The 19,908-nt window shown below is 38.8% G+C and overlaps 1 protein-coding gene across 1 annotated transcript; it reads left to right on the forward strand.

Annotated features, from left to right (window-relative positions):
• The first annotated feature begins 18,053 nt into the window (after positions 1-18,053).
• Positions 18,054-18,986, forward strand: LOC113357861. Its single transcript, XM_026601351.1, has one exon. The coding sequence runs from the start codon at positions 18,054-18,056 to the stop codon at positions 18,984-18,986; it is 933 nt and encodes a 310-aa protein (XP_026457136.1).
• The last annotated feature ends 922 nt before the right edge of the window (positions 18,987-19,908 follow it).

The following is a 19,908-nucleotide window of genomic DNA, read 5'->3' on the forward strand; positions in this document are numbered from 1 at the left end:
TGGGTTCTTGTCTGCCGGTGAAGAAATTATTTCACCTCCCTTTTACTTTCAATCCTTGTGCCATGCACTGTCGTCTGTATATGCTTCTGTGAATTTCAGTAGAGAATTAATAGCTGCATAACATAAGTAAAAGAATAACATCATTACTTTATTTTATAATAACCAACTCTTTCGTTTGTTTTGCTCCTGGAATTTGGAGTTGTTAGACTTGAGAAGATTTGAACTTGAATTGATCAACAAGACCGGGTTCATTTTGATTCGACTTGCGAAGTAGAAAATTGACGAGTTGAGTCCTGTGCACTGAGTCTGAGTTGCTCTACTTCGTTTGAGACGAACTAGTTATTCTTCGCTGGAGTTTTTGACGAAGTGAACCTCTCCTATACATTTCTTTCCTTAACTGAGTTTCACTGTTTGATAAATTTTGACGGAGTAAGCTTCGCAGAACTTCTTCTTCATTTGCTTTGAGTCTCCAAACCTTACTTCGAAGATGCCACGAGGTAAGCTTAATTTTTGCGTCTTTTCTTCGCTACTGGTAACCATGTGTTCATGCCCTTCTTATGTGGACGTCTCTCTAAAGTTCACTCATTCGCTGTCAGCTCAAGTTTGTTCTTTCGACATCGTTTGTGTATCTGTGTCTTAGAATTCAAGCGTTTAAACAGTTAAGAGTAATCACATCAAGCTACAAATGACAATATACATGTTCATATTCTCTTAGGAGATAAATTTTAACAATCAGAGGAGTAAGAATACTTCCCCTTTCAGTGGGTGGTATGTCTAGTTGCAGAAGCTGATGACGAAGTTGGTTGACGAATAGCTGACGAAGATTTGATCTGCCGAAGTGGACTGACGAGATGGGCCTGACGAACTGAATCACTCTACTTCGCTGGGATTTGCCTTCGCTGGAAAAACTGACCAAGTGAACTTGGCTGGAACCTGATGACGAAGTAACTTCAACAATATCTGATCGCCTGTCGTTTCGTTGTAACATGATTTCTATCATAGTCTTCGTGGAGTATCTTTCTTCGTTGTTTCCTTGATGATGAACTGGGAACGAATGTTGTTTGTAGGTAACTCTAAGAATCTCGAATCGACTTTCTTCTCCGAATTGGTAAGCGTTCCAAGTTGGATAGGTGACGAAGTAATGCGTTATTCATCTTCGCAGACGTTGGCAAAATTGACGAAGCTAAACTTGGGTTCTGGGTCCTTTCTTCATTAACTACCATCGACAAGAGATAAACAAAAGGCAGTTAGAGGGAATTCAGTGCTTGAACAAAGTAAGGAGATAAGAGGAGAATTCGTTCTTGAAGTTGATGACGAAGTAACTTCGCCATTTTCTGGTTCCTCGTCGTTATCTTACTACGAAGTGGAATTTTCTCCTAAGTGTTGGCGAAGTAACTGATTCCTTTTCCTCGTTGGTTGGATTATTTTCGTGAGGGTAAGCTTCTTCGTGGTTGGACTTTCTTCGTAGCTGAAATATGTTCGTAGTTGGGCTTTCTTCGTAGACAGATTTTCTTCGTAGACTGAATATCCTTCTTCGTTGATTGTCCCGGCGAGATGAAATGTTGATGAAATTAACTTGGTCGTTGCATCTTTTCTCTTTGCCACGAATTTACGTGTGGGTTTGCTTCGTTGACGAAGCGCCTGGATATCATAAGTTGACCTGTATTGCAACGAGCAAGTAGATCTTACGAATTGAATCTTAGGCGTCACGAACTGGCTTGTTCCCTTCTTTTAAACCCCTGCTTCGCCCGCAGTCCTAGTATGCTTCTTGAACTTCGTTTATGCACCTGCGGCTTGTGATTTTAGTGAGTAAAAGATTGTAAAACATATAAGAGGTTGCAATGGTAAGATTAACAAAAAAACTTTGTTGTGAAAGAATAGTTTTAAGAGATAAAGTAAGAGTGTTTCCCCTTTTTAGCGTGTTGCTCGTAAGTTGGTCGATGGTGTTCTGGCGAAGTTAACTATTTCTTCGTTATACTATGGCTCCTGACGAAGTATGCTGGGGTTGTTGACCAGATTGTTATGCTGTTGACGAGATGGATGAATTGTATGACGAGATATCATCCTTGCTAGGACAGTTGACGAAGATAGCCTCACTGCATCTCGTGTCCTGTAGTTAGCAATTCTCCTTGCTGCCGCAGACTGGTGTCGTTGCAGTTTACCATCTCCCTGAAGTTTCTTCTCTAGATCAAGCTTGCTCATTTTACTGGTGATGTCGCCCTCATCACCTTTGTCTTGTCCCTTCACTTAAAGTTTTGACGCGCTCCCCTAGCTAGCTCATGAGATGGATGATCGCTGGAGGTACTGGAATTTTGTTGTCACCATAGCTGGATTATTGGGTTGACTCGAACTCGTTCTTTGAGCGTTGCCTAAACTGGTGGTTTCTCGCTCCTGCTTATGCCATATCCCTTTTTCGTTAGCAATTTAAGTTTGCTTCCCGATATGGTCCATGTACCTGTCGCTCATGATCACAACGAGCAATGGTCATAAAAGGTTAGAGTCTTTTCATCATATGGCTGTATTAATAAGTAATGCATAACAGTGGATCGGCTGTCTTGACGAGTAATCACGAGTTTCCCTTGGATGGAACTTCTGATGAAGTAAACTTTGCCTACGTCTCTTATTTTGTGGTTGCACTTCGCGGGATATTTCTTCTTCGTGATCCGGTTTCTTCCTCATATTTAGACGAAGTGGTACTTCCCTTTCCTCTTTTTGCTCGCTGGTTGACGAAGTATTGTCCTTTTCTTTGCTCGTGGTTCATTATCTTCTTCGCTCAAGCTGTTATCTCGTCATGGCTAATGTTGGATGAGAACTTCGCTGGTTGCTGATGATGCTTTAGCGAAGTAGGTTTTGACTCTCTTATCTCTTTTCTTCGCTGGCTCCTCTTTCGTGGTTGACGCACTGCAATCATCCCATTTTCTTCCCAATTGATGGTTTAGTTTGTCTTCGCCGAAGTGAACTGAACTTGGGTGTTCTTTTCTCGCAGTTTGTTGATTGTGTATTCACCAGAAAGTTGATTTGCCTCTTCGCTAAATTATTCTTCGCCTAGGATCATAAAGTTGATTTCTGCCTGAAGAAATTTCCACTCCTACTTCGCTGCTTCCAGTTATGGCTTTCAAAGCTTTCCTCTATCGACTGCAAAGGCTTCTTGACAAAGTTGTATGATTTCTTTCTTCACTGTAAGCAATCAGTTAAGTCAGTACACAATCCAGAGAACTTTAGATAATTTCTGCCATACGAAGAGTGAAGCTATAAGGTTTTGTTCGTGGGAAGAAACTCTTCAACCAGTATTGAAATTTTGATATCAAACGTTTTCAAACTTTATGCAAGGGGTTTGTAAAGTTCGATTCATTGAAATCAAATCTGCAACCAAAACTCGTTTTAAAACATGGGTTTAAGAGGAAATCGAATCTTTTTCTAAATAACCAGATCTAAAAATTATATGAGTAAAATGAAAAAAAATAGAGGAGGATTCATCTTTTAGGATCGATTGTTGATGGATTTTCTCTGCTACTGTCTTAACCGAACAGAGATGCTGGATGAGATTCATTCTCTTTGGACATAACACCATGTTTTGCCCCTGAAGTTATCATATCTCATTAGATCTGCTGATGAAGATGCAACCATGACTGAAACTCTCTTGAATCAACAAACACAGGTTCAGCCACGTCCCTGTTTCTAGCGCCAAAATGTAACTACGGAAAATCCATAGTCACACCCAATTCATTATTTCCTTGTTCTTGACTCATTTCACCATTAAATCCATAGAATAATTTCTAGACATAATTTCTTTGGATACTAAAATGATAATTTAAAGTGCTAAAAGTATAAAAGAGACACAGGATTTTACATGGTTCGATCCATAATGGGATCTACATCCATGGTTCTTCACTATGATTAATTGATTTACAAGGTGAGACTCCATTAATAAGTTTTTGGAGCTCTTCTAGATCTAGTTTTGGGAAGAAGATGAAGTTTGACCAAGTAAAAATCTGATCCTTTCTTCTCTCTTAGATATTTTCTTAAGTACTAGAGAGTAGAAATGAATTTACAAAAATGTCCTTTACATATAAATTAAAGAAACTAAGCTAAGATACTATGTACCTAGTTCTATAGATGCTAAGTTACTCCTTCCTCCATACGGCGCCACGCGTCGAGGGTGGTTTTTGGTATCCACATTTTGCCCTTTTTTCCTTGAGTATTGCTTGAAGAGCGATCCTTAAGGAAAAATCCGTTTTGGTGTAGTTCTTGGAGCGAGACGTGTGGTGCTTGAATGGATGACTTTGACCTTTGTTGATGAAGGAACGAGCGAAAGAATATTCCCTTGAAAAGTATATATTTGCCTCTTGTTCTTTTGCGAAGTTCCGAAGCCTTGTCCCGACAAACCCCTATTTATAGACCAATCAACCCTAATGGTGTACAGCTCATTTTACCTTGTCAGGTTCTCGTGGAGGTGCTTTATACTTCGCCCAGATCATTTTCCATAAAGATTTCCCCTTTCTTTCGCTGACAACTTTGGGAGTTTGTCAAGACAGCTGTCTCTTTTCTTGTTCCATAATTTACTGACTTCGCAAGTAGTCTTTCCAGCAAAGTAACCTTAATTCGCCTATTTTTACTTCGTGACTGGTATCTTGGCGGGCACTCCAATTGATCCTTCGCAATTTAGATTCTTCTAGTGAGTTATTTCGCCTTAAGATCCTATCTCGCATGACTTTTCATTTCGTCTATCAGTCAATAATGACGACCCTGACTTGATTTGACGAGTCACTGACGAGGATTCCGGGGAATGGTACAAGATCTTTCGACAGGATTGCCCAGGAATAACTCGCGTCTTCTCCTACTTCCACATGGTGAATCGTATTTTTGGTATCCTTGCGGAATATTCCTTCACGAGTTGTATGTATTTTTGCATTACCGGATCAACCGCATTATACCTTCCCTCAATTTGGCGAATTACCAACTGCGAATCGCTAGTGATTCTTACATCGTCCAGTCCCATTTCGATCGATCCTTAAAGCTTGTATTACCGCTTCATATTCAGCTTCATTATTAGTTGCCTTGTACTCCAAGCGGAAGCAAAATACAATTCTGGCCCCTGCGAGCGAAGTGAATACTATTCCCATGCCTCCTCCGAAGCTACTTGAAGATCCATCAACGAAGATCTCCCATCTTCTGGGGTTACATTCCTGTAGTAAATCTTCAGGGACTGGACGGCTTTCGACAACGTCCATCATTTCTTGTACCCCTTCATCTTCTGCTGACGGGAATTCAGCTAGGAATTCTGCAATGATGTGTGACTTCGTGGAAGTCTGAACTTCATATTTTAATCCAAACAAATCAATCTGGGTATTCCATCTCTCGACTCTTCCCACCCTATTCGAGCTCTTCAAGACTGATTCTATAAGTACTCTTATTAAAACTTTGATTTTGTGAGTTTGAAATAAGTTTGTAACTTTCGAGATGCGTATACCAGTGCTAGTATCAATTTTTCAATCTTCAGGTAGTTCATTTCTGCTGAGTTGAACGTTTTGCTTACGTAAAATATCGGCTTCTCTACTCCTTCATATGTTCGAAGTAGGACTGCACTAAGGGCATTTGGCATTGCTGCGAGATAAATAAGTAATTCTTCCCCTGGTTCTGGCTTTTGTAGTATTGACAAGTTGATTAAGTACTCTTTGATGTTTTGCAGCGCTTGTTCACATTCTTGCGTCCAAGAAAATTTTGCACCTTTTTTCAAAATGTCAAAGAAATGTTTACATTTATCTGAAGATCTCGAAATGAACCTTCCTAAAGCTGGTAACTTCCCATTTAGTTTCTGCACATCTTTTATAGTGGCAGGTGACGGCATTTCTAGTATGGCTTGTACTTTAGATGGATCTACCTCGATTCCTTTCCTCGAAACTATATGGCCCAAGAACTTCGCTGATTCAACTCCAAAAATGAATTTTTCTGGATTTTATTTTCATTTTGTATTTCTTCATTTGCTCAAATATTTCCTTTAAATCTTCCACGTGATCCCCTGAGTCCTTCGTTTTCACGAGCACGTCCATGTATACCTCCAATGTTGTATGTACCCATTTGGAAAAAAAAATCTCTACCATCCGTTGGTATGTGGCTCCCGCGTTCTTTAATCCGAATGGAATTCTCGTGTAACAATACAACCCTCTTGGAGCGAAGAATGCTGTATGTTCTTGATCTTCTTCATCTATAGGTATCTGGTTGTACCCTGAGTAACCATCCATTGAGGAGAGTCTTTTATACCCTGCCGCCGATTCCATCATTTGTGGGATATTGGGTAAAGGGAAGTTGTCCTTTGGACATGCAGCGTTTAAATCACTAAAGTCAATACATATCCTTATCCCATTATTCTTCTTTGGTACTATCACTATATTTTCAATCCATTCCGGATATTTTGTTGGTCTTATGATACCTGCATCCATCATTTTTTGAAGTTCCTTTTCAATTTGCTCATGATAGGAGGTTGTTTAGTCGCTATCTTACTGGTTTAATCGCTGGATCCAGAGCCAACTTAGGACATGTTACTTGCGGGTCAATTCCCGACATTTCGTTCATGCCCCACGCGAATACATCGCGGTTATCACATAGCAACTGGATTAACCTCACTTCTTCGTCGGCTTCCATCTTCGTCCCGATCTTCACTATTTTCGGTTCTTCGTCAGTTCAAAAATTTATATCCTTCGTTGGTTCTACAGCTGCGAAATTCATGATTGGCTCGTTTAGCGCAGTTGGTTCCTTCAATTTTAGTATCGGATCACCCTTTTTCGGGTATTTCACTGGGTATCGCCCATCCTTCCTTTGTCTTGGTCATGTATACCATTATTTCCTTTTCCTTCTTTGACTCCAATACGCTCTTCCTTCTTTCCTTCCTTCTTTTCAGTCTTTCCTCGTAGTTTTCAATATCATTCTCGCCTCAGTCTTTCGCGTCTTCCCAATTTCCTTTTATCTCGCCAATCCCACTTGGCATTGGGAATCGTATCGCTTGATGATAAGTCGACGCAACACCTTTTATTCCATGAATCCAAGGCCTGCTCATGAGGGAATTATACGGTGACTCCACGTCCACCACATAGACACTAACTTCCACCTCTAGCTCACCCGCAAAGATCTTCACGCATATTTCAACCTTTGGTTTTGTTTCCACCCCATTAAATCTGTATAGATTGTATGCCGAAGGCATCATGTCTGAATCTTCATATCCTAAAGCTTTAAATGCATGATAGAAAAGGACGTCTACCGAGCTTCTCATATCCACTAAGACCTTATCCATAGCCCAGATCTTTCCCTTACCGCTTCGATCCTTTTCTCCTTGTGAGTATTCGCCAATACCCAAGGTGATGACCAATGAGTTCGTGTGTGATCCTTCCTCCGGTGCATCTTGCGCCGAGAACAATATGTTCTTTTCTTGGCACTCCTCAAGAGGTTCCCTCTTTACTACAGGGATTATCTCATTTCCTCCGTAGTCCCTTTTGTGCACTCTTGAGAGCACATTGTCGTGGAAATTTTGGATGTCTTCCTTCGGATGTACTATGAAATTACAGCCGGACATCCACGTTCCCTTGTTTATTTCGATCTGATGCCCCTCTGACTGGCTCTTAGGGTAATCGTATTGCGTCGGTGATGGCAGCCTCTGATCCTCCACTTAGTGCGCAAGTTTTCTTTGTTCAATGAGACGAAGTATGATCATTCGTACATTCCTACAATTGTTCGTATGGTGCCCATGAAAGCGATGATATCGGCAAAACTCATGATTCCTCTTCCCTGGTTGTGGCTCCTTTCCCAGGTTTGGTGGGGATGGAATTTCTTCAGTCAATATGACTTTTTCCCAAACCCTTTCTACAGTTGTATTGAGTCTTGTGAGTTTCAACTCGGTCCATACTAACGCCTTCGATCCTTGCTTTGTTTCCTTCATATTGTTCGCCTCGTAGCATCTTGCATTATCACATCGTGGCCTCTGTTTTCTTTGCTGTGGCTCCCCTTTCCTGGGGTTTTGATCACCCCACTTTAGTTCTCCATCCGGTGTTGTTTTCAATTCTGCACGAGCCAGTGCGGTTGACACGTCTTCCCTCGTCTATTGCGCTTTCATATCCCTTTGCGAGCTTCCCATCTCTATTCTCATACCTCGCAGCTTCCGTAAGATCTCCTGATCTAAAGTTCTTCCTCTTACTCCATAAATGATTCCTTCGCTCTTGTTACGTTTATTCTCGTCCTCGCACCCCCTTTCCTCTTCGTATTTTAGCCTTTGATTTTCACACCTTGCCTCCAGCAGTAATCTCCTCGGGTCTCTTTCCCGGTCATATAGTTCCCGCAGCTTCTTTCTCTGCGTTCTTCCTTCTGCACTTTTCTCATCTTCCTCGTAACCTTCCCATGGATCGTTTCCTCATTGCGGAATCTTCATTTGATACGAAGTTGTTATCGCTTCTGAACTTGTATCTTCTTCTTGCAAGTTCCCCATCTTCACCTCGTTGTTGCGTTTGTAATCTTGTCGCGTCTCCTGACCTCCTTGCTTTACCGTTCCCGCTTGCTTCTCAGATTTGTACCTTACTTTCCTTTTCTCCCGACGGGGTGCCTCATTCGGTTCTTCCGACGTCATGCTCTCATCAACAACATCCTTTTTTTTTCGAGTTGTTCCCCTTTTTGCGATAACCCTAGCTTTTATAATTTGGACAGGTTCCTCCACAATTTCAGTATCTTCCTCCGCCTTGCATTTTCGCCGGCTTGTGGTGTCTTCTCCATCTACAACTGATGCCTTTACTTTCATTTCATATCTCCGTGCCTCCAACCGTTTGCTCCAGCTTGTTTCTTTCATATGTCTCGCCCGATCCGGTGTCCTTACCATCAACTAATCTTTGGTTCGATATCTTCCGACTAATTTCTTGTCTTCAATCTTCCGATGCAATACTCAAAGATTACTCTCCCTCCTAGATTTCTAGTCTTATCTACGAATGAATCGTTTAAGATCTACAAAACCCTAATTTTAAAACAACTTGCCAAAATCTCTAACTTCTACAATTTTAAAACAAAATCAACCTTTCTCAAACTCTTAGATGAGGATGCATCCCCGATCTAAGTCCCTGTTTCTAGACGCGAAAATGTAACTACTGGAAATCCAGTAGTACACCCAAGTAGGAAAAGAAACATATCTAAGACATAGTAAAGGTTTTGGATAAGAAATTGTTTATTGATTAACCACTCCAAGTAGTGAAAAATACAAGTTCTTGAGTACAAGGAAACCCTAATCTCTCACCCTAAACAAAGCTCTCCCATCTCTAAAGAATCCGACCCCTCATACATTGCCAAAGGACCCCTATTTATAGACCAATCAACCCTAATGGTGTACAGCTCAATTTACCTCGTCAGTTTCTCGTGGAGGTTCTTTATACTTCGCCCAGATCATTTTCCATAAAGTTTTCCCCTTTCTTTTGCTGACAACTTTGGGAGTTTGTCGGGACAGCTGTCTCTTTTCTTGTTCCATAATTTACTGACTTCGCAAGTTATCTTTACAGCCAAGTAACCTTATTTCGCCTATTTTTACTTCGTGACTGGTATCTTTCCGGACACTCCAATTGATCCTTCGCAGTTTAGATTCTTCCAGTGAGTTATTTCGCCTTAAGATCCTATCTCGCATGACTTTTCATTTCGTCTGTCAGTCAATAATGACGACCCTGACTTGATTTGACAAGTCACTGACGAAGATTTCGGGGAATGGTACAAGATCTTTCGACAGGATTCCTCAGGAATAACTAGCGTCTTCTCCTACGTCCACGTGGCGAGTCGTATTTTTGGTATCTACATGAAGAATGCGCTGTTGAAATGTATATATATTTTAATCATGTCAATAATGCATAAATATCTAAAAATAAAAATAAAATAATTTCAGATATACATAATTAATGGAAAAGCCTTGTTAAAAAAATGAACACAAGAAAATATAGATGGAGAGAAGAAAGCGAAAATAATACAGAGAAATTAGGAGAAACGTTAATTTCGTCTTTACATTTATGAACCAACTAGTGTCTTCCTTTGTTGCTCAAGCAAGCTAATGTGAAGTTTATAAGAGCAACTCATATGTAGAAGAAAGTCATTCATATATTTCTGATGGTCCATAAGAGCATCACTATGCGCGAATTTATCATCCATATGTTTGTGAAGTCCAAATGGTACTCTACTAGTTTGAGGAGGTTCCTATGGAGTAGTCTATCCGGTCATTGGCTGACCGGATACATCATCTGGACATTAAGTGTCCGGATGTATTTTTTTTTTTAAAAAAATTTCTCCCGTCCGGGCACTTAATGACCGGATGTAATAAATTTTCCTTTTCCATCCGGCCACTCCAAGAACGGACAGGAATTCTACATTTTATGAAGAATGTAATCATGTACACTCCTAAGCTTTTGCAACGGTTTCTGTTGAATTTGGAACAGTCATAAGCATTGCTAATTCAAATATTTGAAATTACATTCGAATTCGTTTCACCTGTTCATGGAATAGTAGGATGAATTTTTTGTGATTCTTTTTCCCCCAAATCCGAACTACAAGGGATGGGATGGATTAGTTTTTTTGGTTTTTTCCCGCAGTGGGTTTTGACTCCACTAATTACCAAAAAATCCATATATATATGTGGATATTCCTTAAATTATAGATGTTTTTACTTCCATATCATAGGAATTGCCCTAAAAAGGATATGTTTATTTTCACTTGATCCAAGGTTAAGCAAGAGCTATCAAAATGGAATAGGCAGAAGATTATCGACTAGTATGGGATTAGATGCAGAACACACCATATATGGCAGACAAATATGTCGTATAGTCCAAAAAAAATGACTTGGGCGGCAGATAGTCAGCCAGGGGCGTATTACTTTTATCCCCTCTATCTGTCGTCTAGAAAGAAAAAAAATCCCATCGATTTGTTGAGTCGATAGGCATAGATCTGTCGACTAAGTGACTGACCATTTGCTACATTGTAGCACCATAACTCGTTTTAATTATTTTGTATTTTCAAGACTTCGTACAGGTCCCGTGGAGTTTCCAAATCGGCGAGGTGCCGCTTTGGGTTGCACAGACGGATATATTACGTTGGCCAAATGCTCAAATAAATCTGAATACATATTGGTGTGGGGAAAATTGGTGTCAGAGCCAAGGACGGGCTGGTGTGAGTGAATCTGGAATTGAACGATAATTTATTGTTCGGGTGGAGAAATATGTTTTGAAGGTATTGTTTCAACCTATGTTTACACAAAAATAGATTTGTGATATGATTTACAAATCGGGTAGGTTCAACTTGGTAGAAGTTTATGTTCTTCGTTCAGTTTTATAATGTAGTATGGGATGCAAAATAAAGCCGAGTGTGGTGGAATACATATTTACTTCTTGAAGAGTGTTAGTAATCATACACTAAAAAATGGGTTACAAAGTTTCAAGAAAGGATGGGGCTGTGAGGTCTCATGTAGAAGCAAGTCCAGCAATGCTTCGAAGTTATGTGCGAGATGTTTAAGATTTATGTTTTTAAGTCTATGTTAAAGTATTTTTGATGGATTGCACGTAATATCAAGAATGTGCCCGATCTCGAAAGCATGTACCACGGTATTACGGGTTTCACACGGTATATATATATATTCTGAGCGAGTATGTTGGGTGTAATGGTGGTAAAAAGTATGTCGGATTGGTGATGGCTTTGTGAATTGCTCAAAGGTTTAAGCATGTTAATCACGGTGGAAATATTTGATGGTTTGTTTTAAATACACGGTAATCATGACATTTTGCTGGAATATGATATTGAAGCTAATTTTTCCTTTCTGAATTAGAATTCAATATGTTGTTAGCTTACTAATTAGGTGGAGCTGGTGGTGATTCTTTTGGATGGTTCTCTTGTTGATCAATGGTGGAGTCTGTGCAAGGATTCATTGATGATGATTGAAGATTTTCATGGTTTGAAGATTTTTATCAACGTTATGGTGTTTTGGTTAAAGAGATGGTTTTCTGAAGACGGAAGTTCGGATATGAGCTTCAAAGTAATTCTAATGGTATATAGAGATGGTATGCTGCCGAATAAAGGTGATTTTTTTTTTATCGTCTCATGCTTGAAAGCATCATCCAATGTGGAGAATTGTGGGGTGTAGTATGTGGAAAGAGTTTGGGTTTGGTCAAACTCTATCTTGACTAAACTTGTTCCTAAAGTTTAGGAAATATTAAGATCCAAGTTAAGAAACCTTGTTCCTAAAGTTGAGAGTTCCTAAGGGCTAAGTTTGTGTTTTGTATATAAAGGATTGGAATTAGAGGTGTAGAAATAAGCCAACCTAAAAGAGTGATAAATCCTTGTGCTTAGGATAGAGAGAGAGAATTTTGGTGTTCTAGTGTTTACATGTTTCTCTTCTGTTACTAGCAGCTGTGAAGAATATGTAAAAGAGAAGACATAAGGCTGGTTCGAGGAATGGTTAGAAAATTGGTTTTTATGGTTTCTTTGATAGTGTTCTCGGGTATGTCTTGTTAACTCTTTGGGTCTTGTTTTGGGTTTCGAAAAGATCATGTAATGATCTTTGAATTAATTGAAGCTTTTGTGGTGGTGTTGGCCGTGAATGTAGCCTGTAAAGGTGAACCACGTATATCTTGTGTTTTGGTTGTGTGTTTGTTTATCTTCTGTCTCTCTCTTATTCTTTCTCACATGTTTGGTTCAAATGATCACCAGCTGCCCTTTATGATCCTGATTTCCGTTGCATTCAGGGTGCCAATTTTCCCAACAATTGGTCCATTATGGTTGAAGATGTTATGCGCGACTACGTTATGGCCGAGCAGCAGAACTTCTACAGGACCTGCATACTATAACCGGGCATTCATGATCTAAACTATTTTGCACCTTTCTCAAACAAATTTCTTGTATTCTCACAACCTTATCCCGAAAAATGGCTTGACCATCTCGAGCTCCATCATTTCAATCCAGAGTTTGATCCGCTAACTATACAAAAACTGCGGCATATCCATAGTAATTTTCGGTGGAAAATTCTTGAAAATTTATTTGCAGACACCAGAAATCCAATAACAGTGATTCTGTTTGGTTAAATTGTCTTATGAGCCAAAACAGCAAAAAGGTAAACGGTAAGAATGCAGGTACTGTAAACAGTAAATCCAAAGAAAAGGACCGCTGAAACTGATCGCAGTTGTAAGAACTCGGGAGGAACTGCAAAGACTACGGAAAAATCTCCAATTTTACATGGTTGCAGCGGCACACTTATTGTGCCTTCAGCCTCGTGGTTTCGGACATTGGGCCGGTGTTTCCTTGCAGTATCAGTTGGGACTCTCAACTTGAGAGATACTTTTCAAGGAAAGGTCAAAATTGTTGGACAACTTATTTGACTATTCAATCTCCGCGTTGATCATCCAACTTGAATTCTTATCCTCATCTCCTTGTATATATAAGGCTCCACTTCACTCATTCTATATTAAGAAACTTCATCTCTTTGAGAATTTCCAATTCAAATACCAACATAGCATCTGATTCTTCCTTGTGTCTTTTTTTGATCATCTCTATCTAAATATCTCTGCATCTCTATCTCTAGCTAGTTAGCAAGGAGTAGTATATAGTCATTATGAACATGGAAAGAGTAGATAAATCCATGGGATTTTTTGGTATCTTTGAAGAAGCTTACAAGCTTACAGCTGCAAAGACAAAAATATTTTCACAAATCTTTCTAGCTATACTTCTCCCTTTAACCATTCTTTTGTTGTCTGAATACCAAATTTCATACTACATCCGAACCAAGACGTACCAAACAAATGATGGAGAAAAATCCAGATGGATTCTTCATGCGGTGACGAAATTTATTTATTTGATCTTCATGTTAGAATACGGACATCCAACACGCCCCCTCACGTGTAGCCTCGTTGGGTCTAACACGTGGACAATTAAATCGGGTGACGCGGAGTAAAGGCGCGGTCAATGATGACTCGTCGCAAATAGCCTGCTTTGATACCATGTTAGAATACGGACATCCAACTCAAAACCAATTGGCAATGAGTGGAGAGGCCCTTAGGATTATAAACCGCAGGATCTTAGATGCCCAGACAATGTGGGACTAATAATCTCAACACTTCATTCTCAGCTTATATCTCTTCTCAACTTCTACTCTATCATACGTCGTTGCTTGTTTCTATACTTCCAAAGATATCACCTTCAAGAAAGCCATTAGTGTGTTCCCTAAGGTCTGGGGTAGACTTCTGGTCACCTTTCTGTGGTGGTTTCTTGTCTTTGTTATATGTTCCGTTGGGGCATCGTTTTTGTACGTTTGGTTTTGGGCCAGCCAGGGTGGAGCGGAAACTGGAATTCCCAGGATGAAAAACGCTATAGTTATTAGTAGTATATCAATACCTTACTATGCCGGATTACTTTATATGAGTCTTGTTTGGAGCACCGCAACAGTAATAACGGTGCTGGAAAAAGATTATGGTAGAAAAGCCATGATAAAGAGTAAAAAATTGATATGGGGAAAGACACTGGTTTCATATGCCGTCTGTTTGGTGCTTGCAATTCCTATTTCTGGTATAGTTTACACCTTCGATCAGTTCGTGGTTAATGGGAAAATATCGAGTTTGACAGGAAAAGTATTTTTAGGAATCGCTTGTTATTTGTTGATGATTGTTCTCCTTCACTTTAGTCTTGTCATCCAGGCGATCATCTACTTCGTCTGCAAATCTTACCACAATGAAGACATAGCGAATGTTGCTCAACACCTTCAAGGAGGCCCTAATGCTCATATAGATGGGGGAAAAGAGGTTCAACTAGAGCCTGCGGCGTTGGTTTGATATTTTTGTGTCAACGATGTATACATTCTTTTAATTTTGTAAAATTTTGTAAAACCTTAATTAGTTTTCTGTAATTTTTGTATTTTCGGTACTACCTTCATTTTATGTAATCCACAAAAACAAAATCCATGTCAACTGTGATAATTTCGACTAAATTTTTTATGAAAAACTCTACACGCTAGAGAAAGCGTGTAGAGTTTATGTACTACCTTATACATAGTCCCCCCCAAGTTGCCAAACTCTACACGCTAGAGAAAGCGACAATATCGCATCTATGAAAATCTGAGCAATTTCTGTGGTTCTAGCCTTCTAGGAGATTGTTTATTTCCCCACAGGCAATGGAGTTCTCCTGTCAAAAATCCAGAGCAAAATGGGAGAGACAAAGATAGATGTCCCGTCGGTTTCATGCCCAGAAGGAAGGACGCTTATTTGAGAATTCCTAAAACTTTGTGACTTTTGAAAATGCTACGAATTGATATATACAATGCGTTAAACTCTCAAATCCGGGCTTGATTGGGTGTACCCAAACTAATTGGGGTATACCCATTTTGTTCCCATCCAAAATAGTGTGCTAAGGGGTGTCTAAAAGATGCTAAAATACTAAATCATCCTTACTATTTATACCTTGCCGACTGTGACCCAAAATTTTTTCAAAACTCAATCGAAATGTGATGAAATCAAAAATCCATCAAAAATCAAACGAAACCAAAAAAAAAAGTTATCTACGGGATTCGAGATTGGGTATGATTTCATATCCAATCTCAAATCGCTTATACATTTATACGCGGTTTGAGATTGGGTATGAAATCAAACCCAATCTCAAACCCTGTGTGATTCAAAAGCCGGCAGGATATTTGCTTGTCGAACTTGCCGACCAGTTTCAGCCGGCAGAGTGTTTTTTTGGTGAAATTGCCGACTTTTCATCTCTGAAATTAGCATTTTACAGGGTCGACATGGTATTCATCCTTGTACCTTGCCGACTATATTTCAGTCGGCAGGTTATGAAGTTAATACCTTGCCGACTTATCATGCATTTGCAACACCTTTTTCTGCATGTCAACAATCCTATAGTCGGCAAGGTATTTTTTGACGACCTTGCCGACAGGGTAAGAAATCAATAAGATGCCGACTAGTGAAACATTTCGACAGCCTCCTGTGTGACAAAAATAATAGATCGGCATGTTCTTCATCCGTAGACCTTGCCGGCCATAAGTTGCTGGAATGTTCTTCATCGTCGACCCTGCCGACTTTTCATAGTTTCAGAACTGAAAATGTTGATTTCTTCTATAATTTTGAGTATGATTTCACACATCATCTTTGCTCCCCTTTTTAGAAGTGTTTGGGTAGTATGTTTTCATTTTCGTTGAAAAAAATTCTCAAAAAAAATTCTTTTTATCAAAAATCTTCCCACATGAATTCAATCAAAAAAAATATTTCATAACTTAAATTCATAAGTTTTAATCTACTCAATTAATCAGTCTAAACTCAATTAATTAAGCTAATCAGAATTTTTAGTGTTAATTAAACAAAATCATATTAACCATTTAGAAAATACAAGGTTAAGGGGTGGGTTGATTTTAATTCAAAATGACTATCTTTTGTCTTATTTGGTATACCCCAATTAGTTTGGGTATACCCCAATCTCGCCAGGTTTCAAATTAACCAGATATCATTAGTTAAAAGTTTCAAGGATGTGAAAGAAAAAAAAATTGTGCCAAAACACTGTACACTAGGGGTGTACAACGGACGGACGGATGCGGATTAGGAGTCACCCGCGTCCAATCCGTCAAAGTTGCGGATTTGGAAAATCTAACCGTATCCGGCCCAATCAACCGCGGATGTCAGCGGGTGCTTACGTACTGGATGCGGATTAACCACGGATTTAGCCTCTCAAAAAAAAAACGACTAGAAAACCTAATTTCCTCTTCGTTGATTACGGAAAGAACGAAAACCAACCAGCAGCTATTAGTTTGGGGAATCTACAGTTTGCATACGTTCATTTACACCTACTTTTGTTATTGACTCGTACGTCATGTATCATCAGTTCATGCATCCACTGAAGGGGAGTTAAATTGGTCAATAACTATTTATAAACAACATCACAAGTTTACTTAATTTGGAGATTCAGAGTTCGGGCCCGGGAGTGAACTTCTGATGATGTGGTCTGCAAATCTGCATTAGACGACGGTATATTCAATAAAATAGCTGCAACATGTGCATTGTTTACTTTCATCATATAAAAAGCTTATACCAATCAAATAAGAGAATAAGCTAGACATGGAAACTTCGTCATCTTATAGGAGAACAAAGACAACAAACAGACTCCTCAATTTCACTCGTGACAATCTAATCTTGATTTTTCAGAAGTGCGACAATCTTTTCCTTGTCTTTCCTTGCTAACTGCAATTAGGGAAGAAAAGCATTCTTCTCGTGGTTATTGCGGATGCGGGTGAATCCGCGGATTTCAAAATCCAACCGCAACCAAAACGTTAAAAGTGCGGATTTAAGAATCCCACCCGTATCCGATCAATAGGTTTTGTGGATTGGGTTTCACTCGCAATTTTGTGAAGGGATACGGATAAAATCCGCGGTTCCGGACTTTTTGCTCACCCTACAGTACACAAACGACAAATAAAACCCTTTTGCCAAATTTGTTGGAGATCAAAATATCTTCTTTCTTTCCTTTGGTCAACATATCAAATCCGTGTCAAGGTGCCAAATTCATTGCCGGTAACAGCTCTTCTTGACTATATTTATAGATCGAGAGTTATTGCTTGAAACAATTGGCTAAAAGACTTGAAAGCAGATAACCATAGCTTTACACAATTTGCAAATGAATGGCTAAGGTTTGCAACTGAAAAAATCTAAAATCATCAAACACCCTCCACTTGACATGCACAGGTCCCAGAATTAAGTGCAGTATGCCCCCCTTGCATTATTGCTCTTTGTCCCCTCAGTCCGTGTTGATCCCTTACACGCTTTTAACAAGGTTTCTTGAAGTGTTCTTACAAAAATCACCGTCTTCGTCAATTTCCTTTGAACTTCCTTCCGCATTCTAAGAAATCAAGATTTATAATATTCAAGTCAAGTAATCCATCAGAGGTTCAAATATTTGGAGCTGTGTTGTATAAATATCATCAGAGTAGTCCTCTGAAATATATATATCCACAAAGAGAGTTTAAAATACATTTTCATAAACGTATCTTTCTGTAAACTCATTGTTACTAGAATTACAAAATCATGAATAGAGAACCAGCAAACAAGTCCATGGGATTTTTCGGCATGTATAAGGAAGCCTTCAAGATTACATTTTCAAGGAAAAAAATATTTTCACAAATAACTCTAGCTATACTCCTTCCACTAACCATTATTCTCTTATCTCAAATCCAAGTATCATACTTCATCCGAAACCGGAACAATGCAAAATCCAGAGGCATCGCTAGCGCTATCACTGAAATCATCTACGCAATCTTAAACCTCATTTTCACTCTCTTGTCAACTTCTAGTGTGGTGTATCTTGTTGCTTGTATCTACTCATCCAGAGATATAACATTCAAGGGAGTAATCGGGATATTCCCAAAGGTACGGGGCAAACTTATCGTAACATTTTTGTGGTGTCTTCTCATCGTGATTATATACACCGGCGTTGCTGTTGGATTGTTCCTTTGGTTTTTCGTCAGCGTCAATGATGAAGGTCAAGGGAAGGATAAAGTTCTGATATTTGGTCTTTGTCTATTCATCCCTTTCTTAATTGGATTAATTTACATGGAGAATGTTTGGAGTGTTGCAATTGTAATGTCGGTATTGGAAAACGATTGCGGTAGAAAAGCACTGGGAAAGAGTATGAAACTGGTTAGAGGTAAAATCTTTGCCTCTTCTGTTGCTTTTCTAGTTCTTCATATCGCTTCTGCTGGTGTAATATTCGCATTCTCATTACTGGTGGTATACGGATTTATGTCGAGTTTAGTGGGTAAGATATTCGTGGGAATAGCTTGTTATTTGGTATTGTTGGTTTTGATTCATTTTACTCTTGTAATACAAACGATTGTCTACTTTGTTTGTAAATCTTATCACAATGAGGATGTTTCGAACATTGCAAAGCACCTAGACGTCGGTTATGCGAATTTGGGGAGCCAAAGAGATGACATTCAAATGCAAAGAGCTTCAGTTTGATGAGGTTTTTGATTAGCTTGTGAAAAGAAATTTTTATGTAATTTGGATTTACAGTTGTTTTAATTATTTAAATAAGTAAATTACACTGTTGGAAATGTATATGCTTTTCAGTGACATATTATACTGATTTTTTAAATGAATGATCCAATGAAAATAGAGGCACTTATGCATCTTGGTTTACATGCATACATACATATTTTTTCAAGAAAAACGTAGAAAATTTGTCCAAATATTTTTAAAACATGGTTCAAATGAACGAGTAAAAATTAGTATGAGTGAAATGGACATCAAAAAGATAGTAAGGATAAAACTGGATTCATCCTGACTTGAACTTAAAAAATAACAAGGATGAAACTGGATACATCCTGATGTAAATTAAAAATAAGAAAAAGTATTTGAAAATGGGTAGGATGAAACTGTTTACATCCTGGCTGTTATTATATTTTTGTCCATTTAAACAGTATCAAAATCTAAATGTCCTTTTCACCCAAAAAATATTGATTTTGGTCTTTTTAACACAAGGCCTTGTGATAGGAGCCATTGCCCACTATAATGAGACGGAAACCGACTCAATTAGTCAATGAAATATGTTTGTTACAGAGAAATCTAAAATTGATTCTTTATGACTAAAATTTTGCAATATCTCAGACTTGTTAGTTTAATAATCAGACTATCATTGGACGATCGAATTTTTTCTATGTGTTCACTATATGGGCAAAGAATGCTATTGCACGCAACGTTTTTCTTTTTACATTTTTGACCGATCCAATTGAAAGGAATTAGTCTTTTTTCTTCAAAATTGGTTAGATGATCATAGAGTTATTATCCCAAGTATTGTTAAGTGCCATAAAATTAATCAAAACTCGCATTGATTATCGGTTGTGGCCTAATACAATTTGCAACAGTTCTTTTCAATTTCATT

This window comes from Papaver somniferum, chromosome 1 (assembly GCF_003573695.1).
Source record: "Papaver somniferum cultivar HN1 chromosome 1, ASM357369v1, whole genome shotgun sequence".
In the NCBI taxonomy this organism is placed as follows: Eukaryota; Viridiplantae; Streptophyta; class Magnoliopsida; order Ranunculales; family Papaveraceae; genus Papaver; species Papaver somniferum.

What these genes read in the sequence shown, in the direction of transcription:
- LOC113357861 (XM_026601351.1), top strand. Translation starts at nt 18,054, where the DNA reads ATGAATAGAGAACCAGCAAACAAGTCCATGGGATTTTTCGGCATGTAT.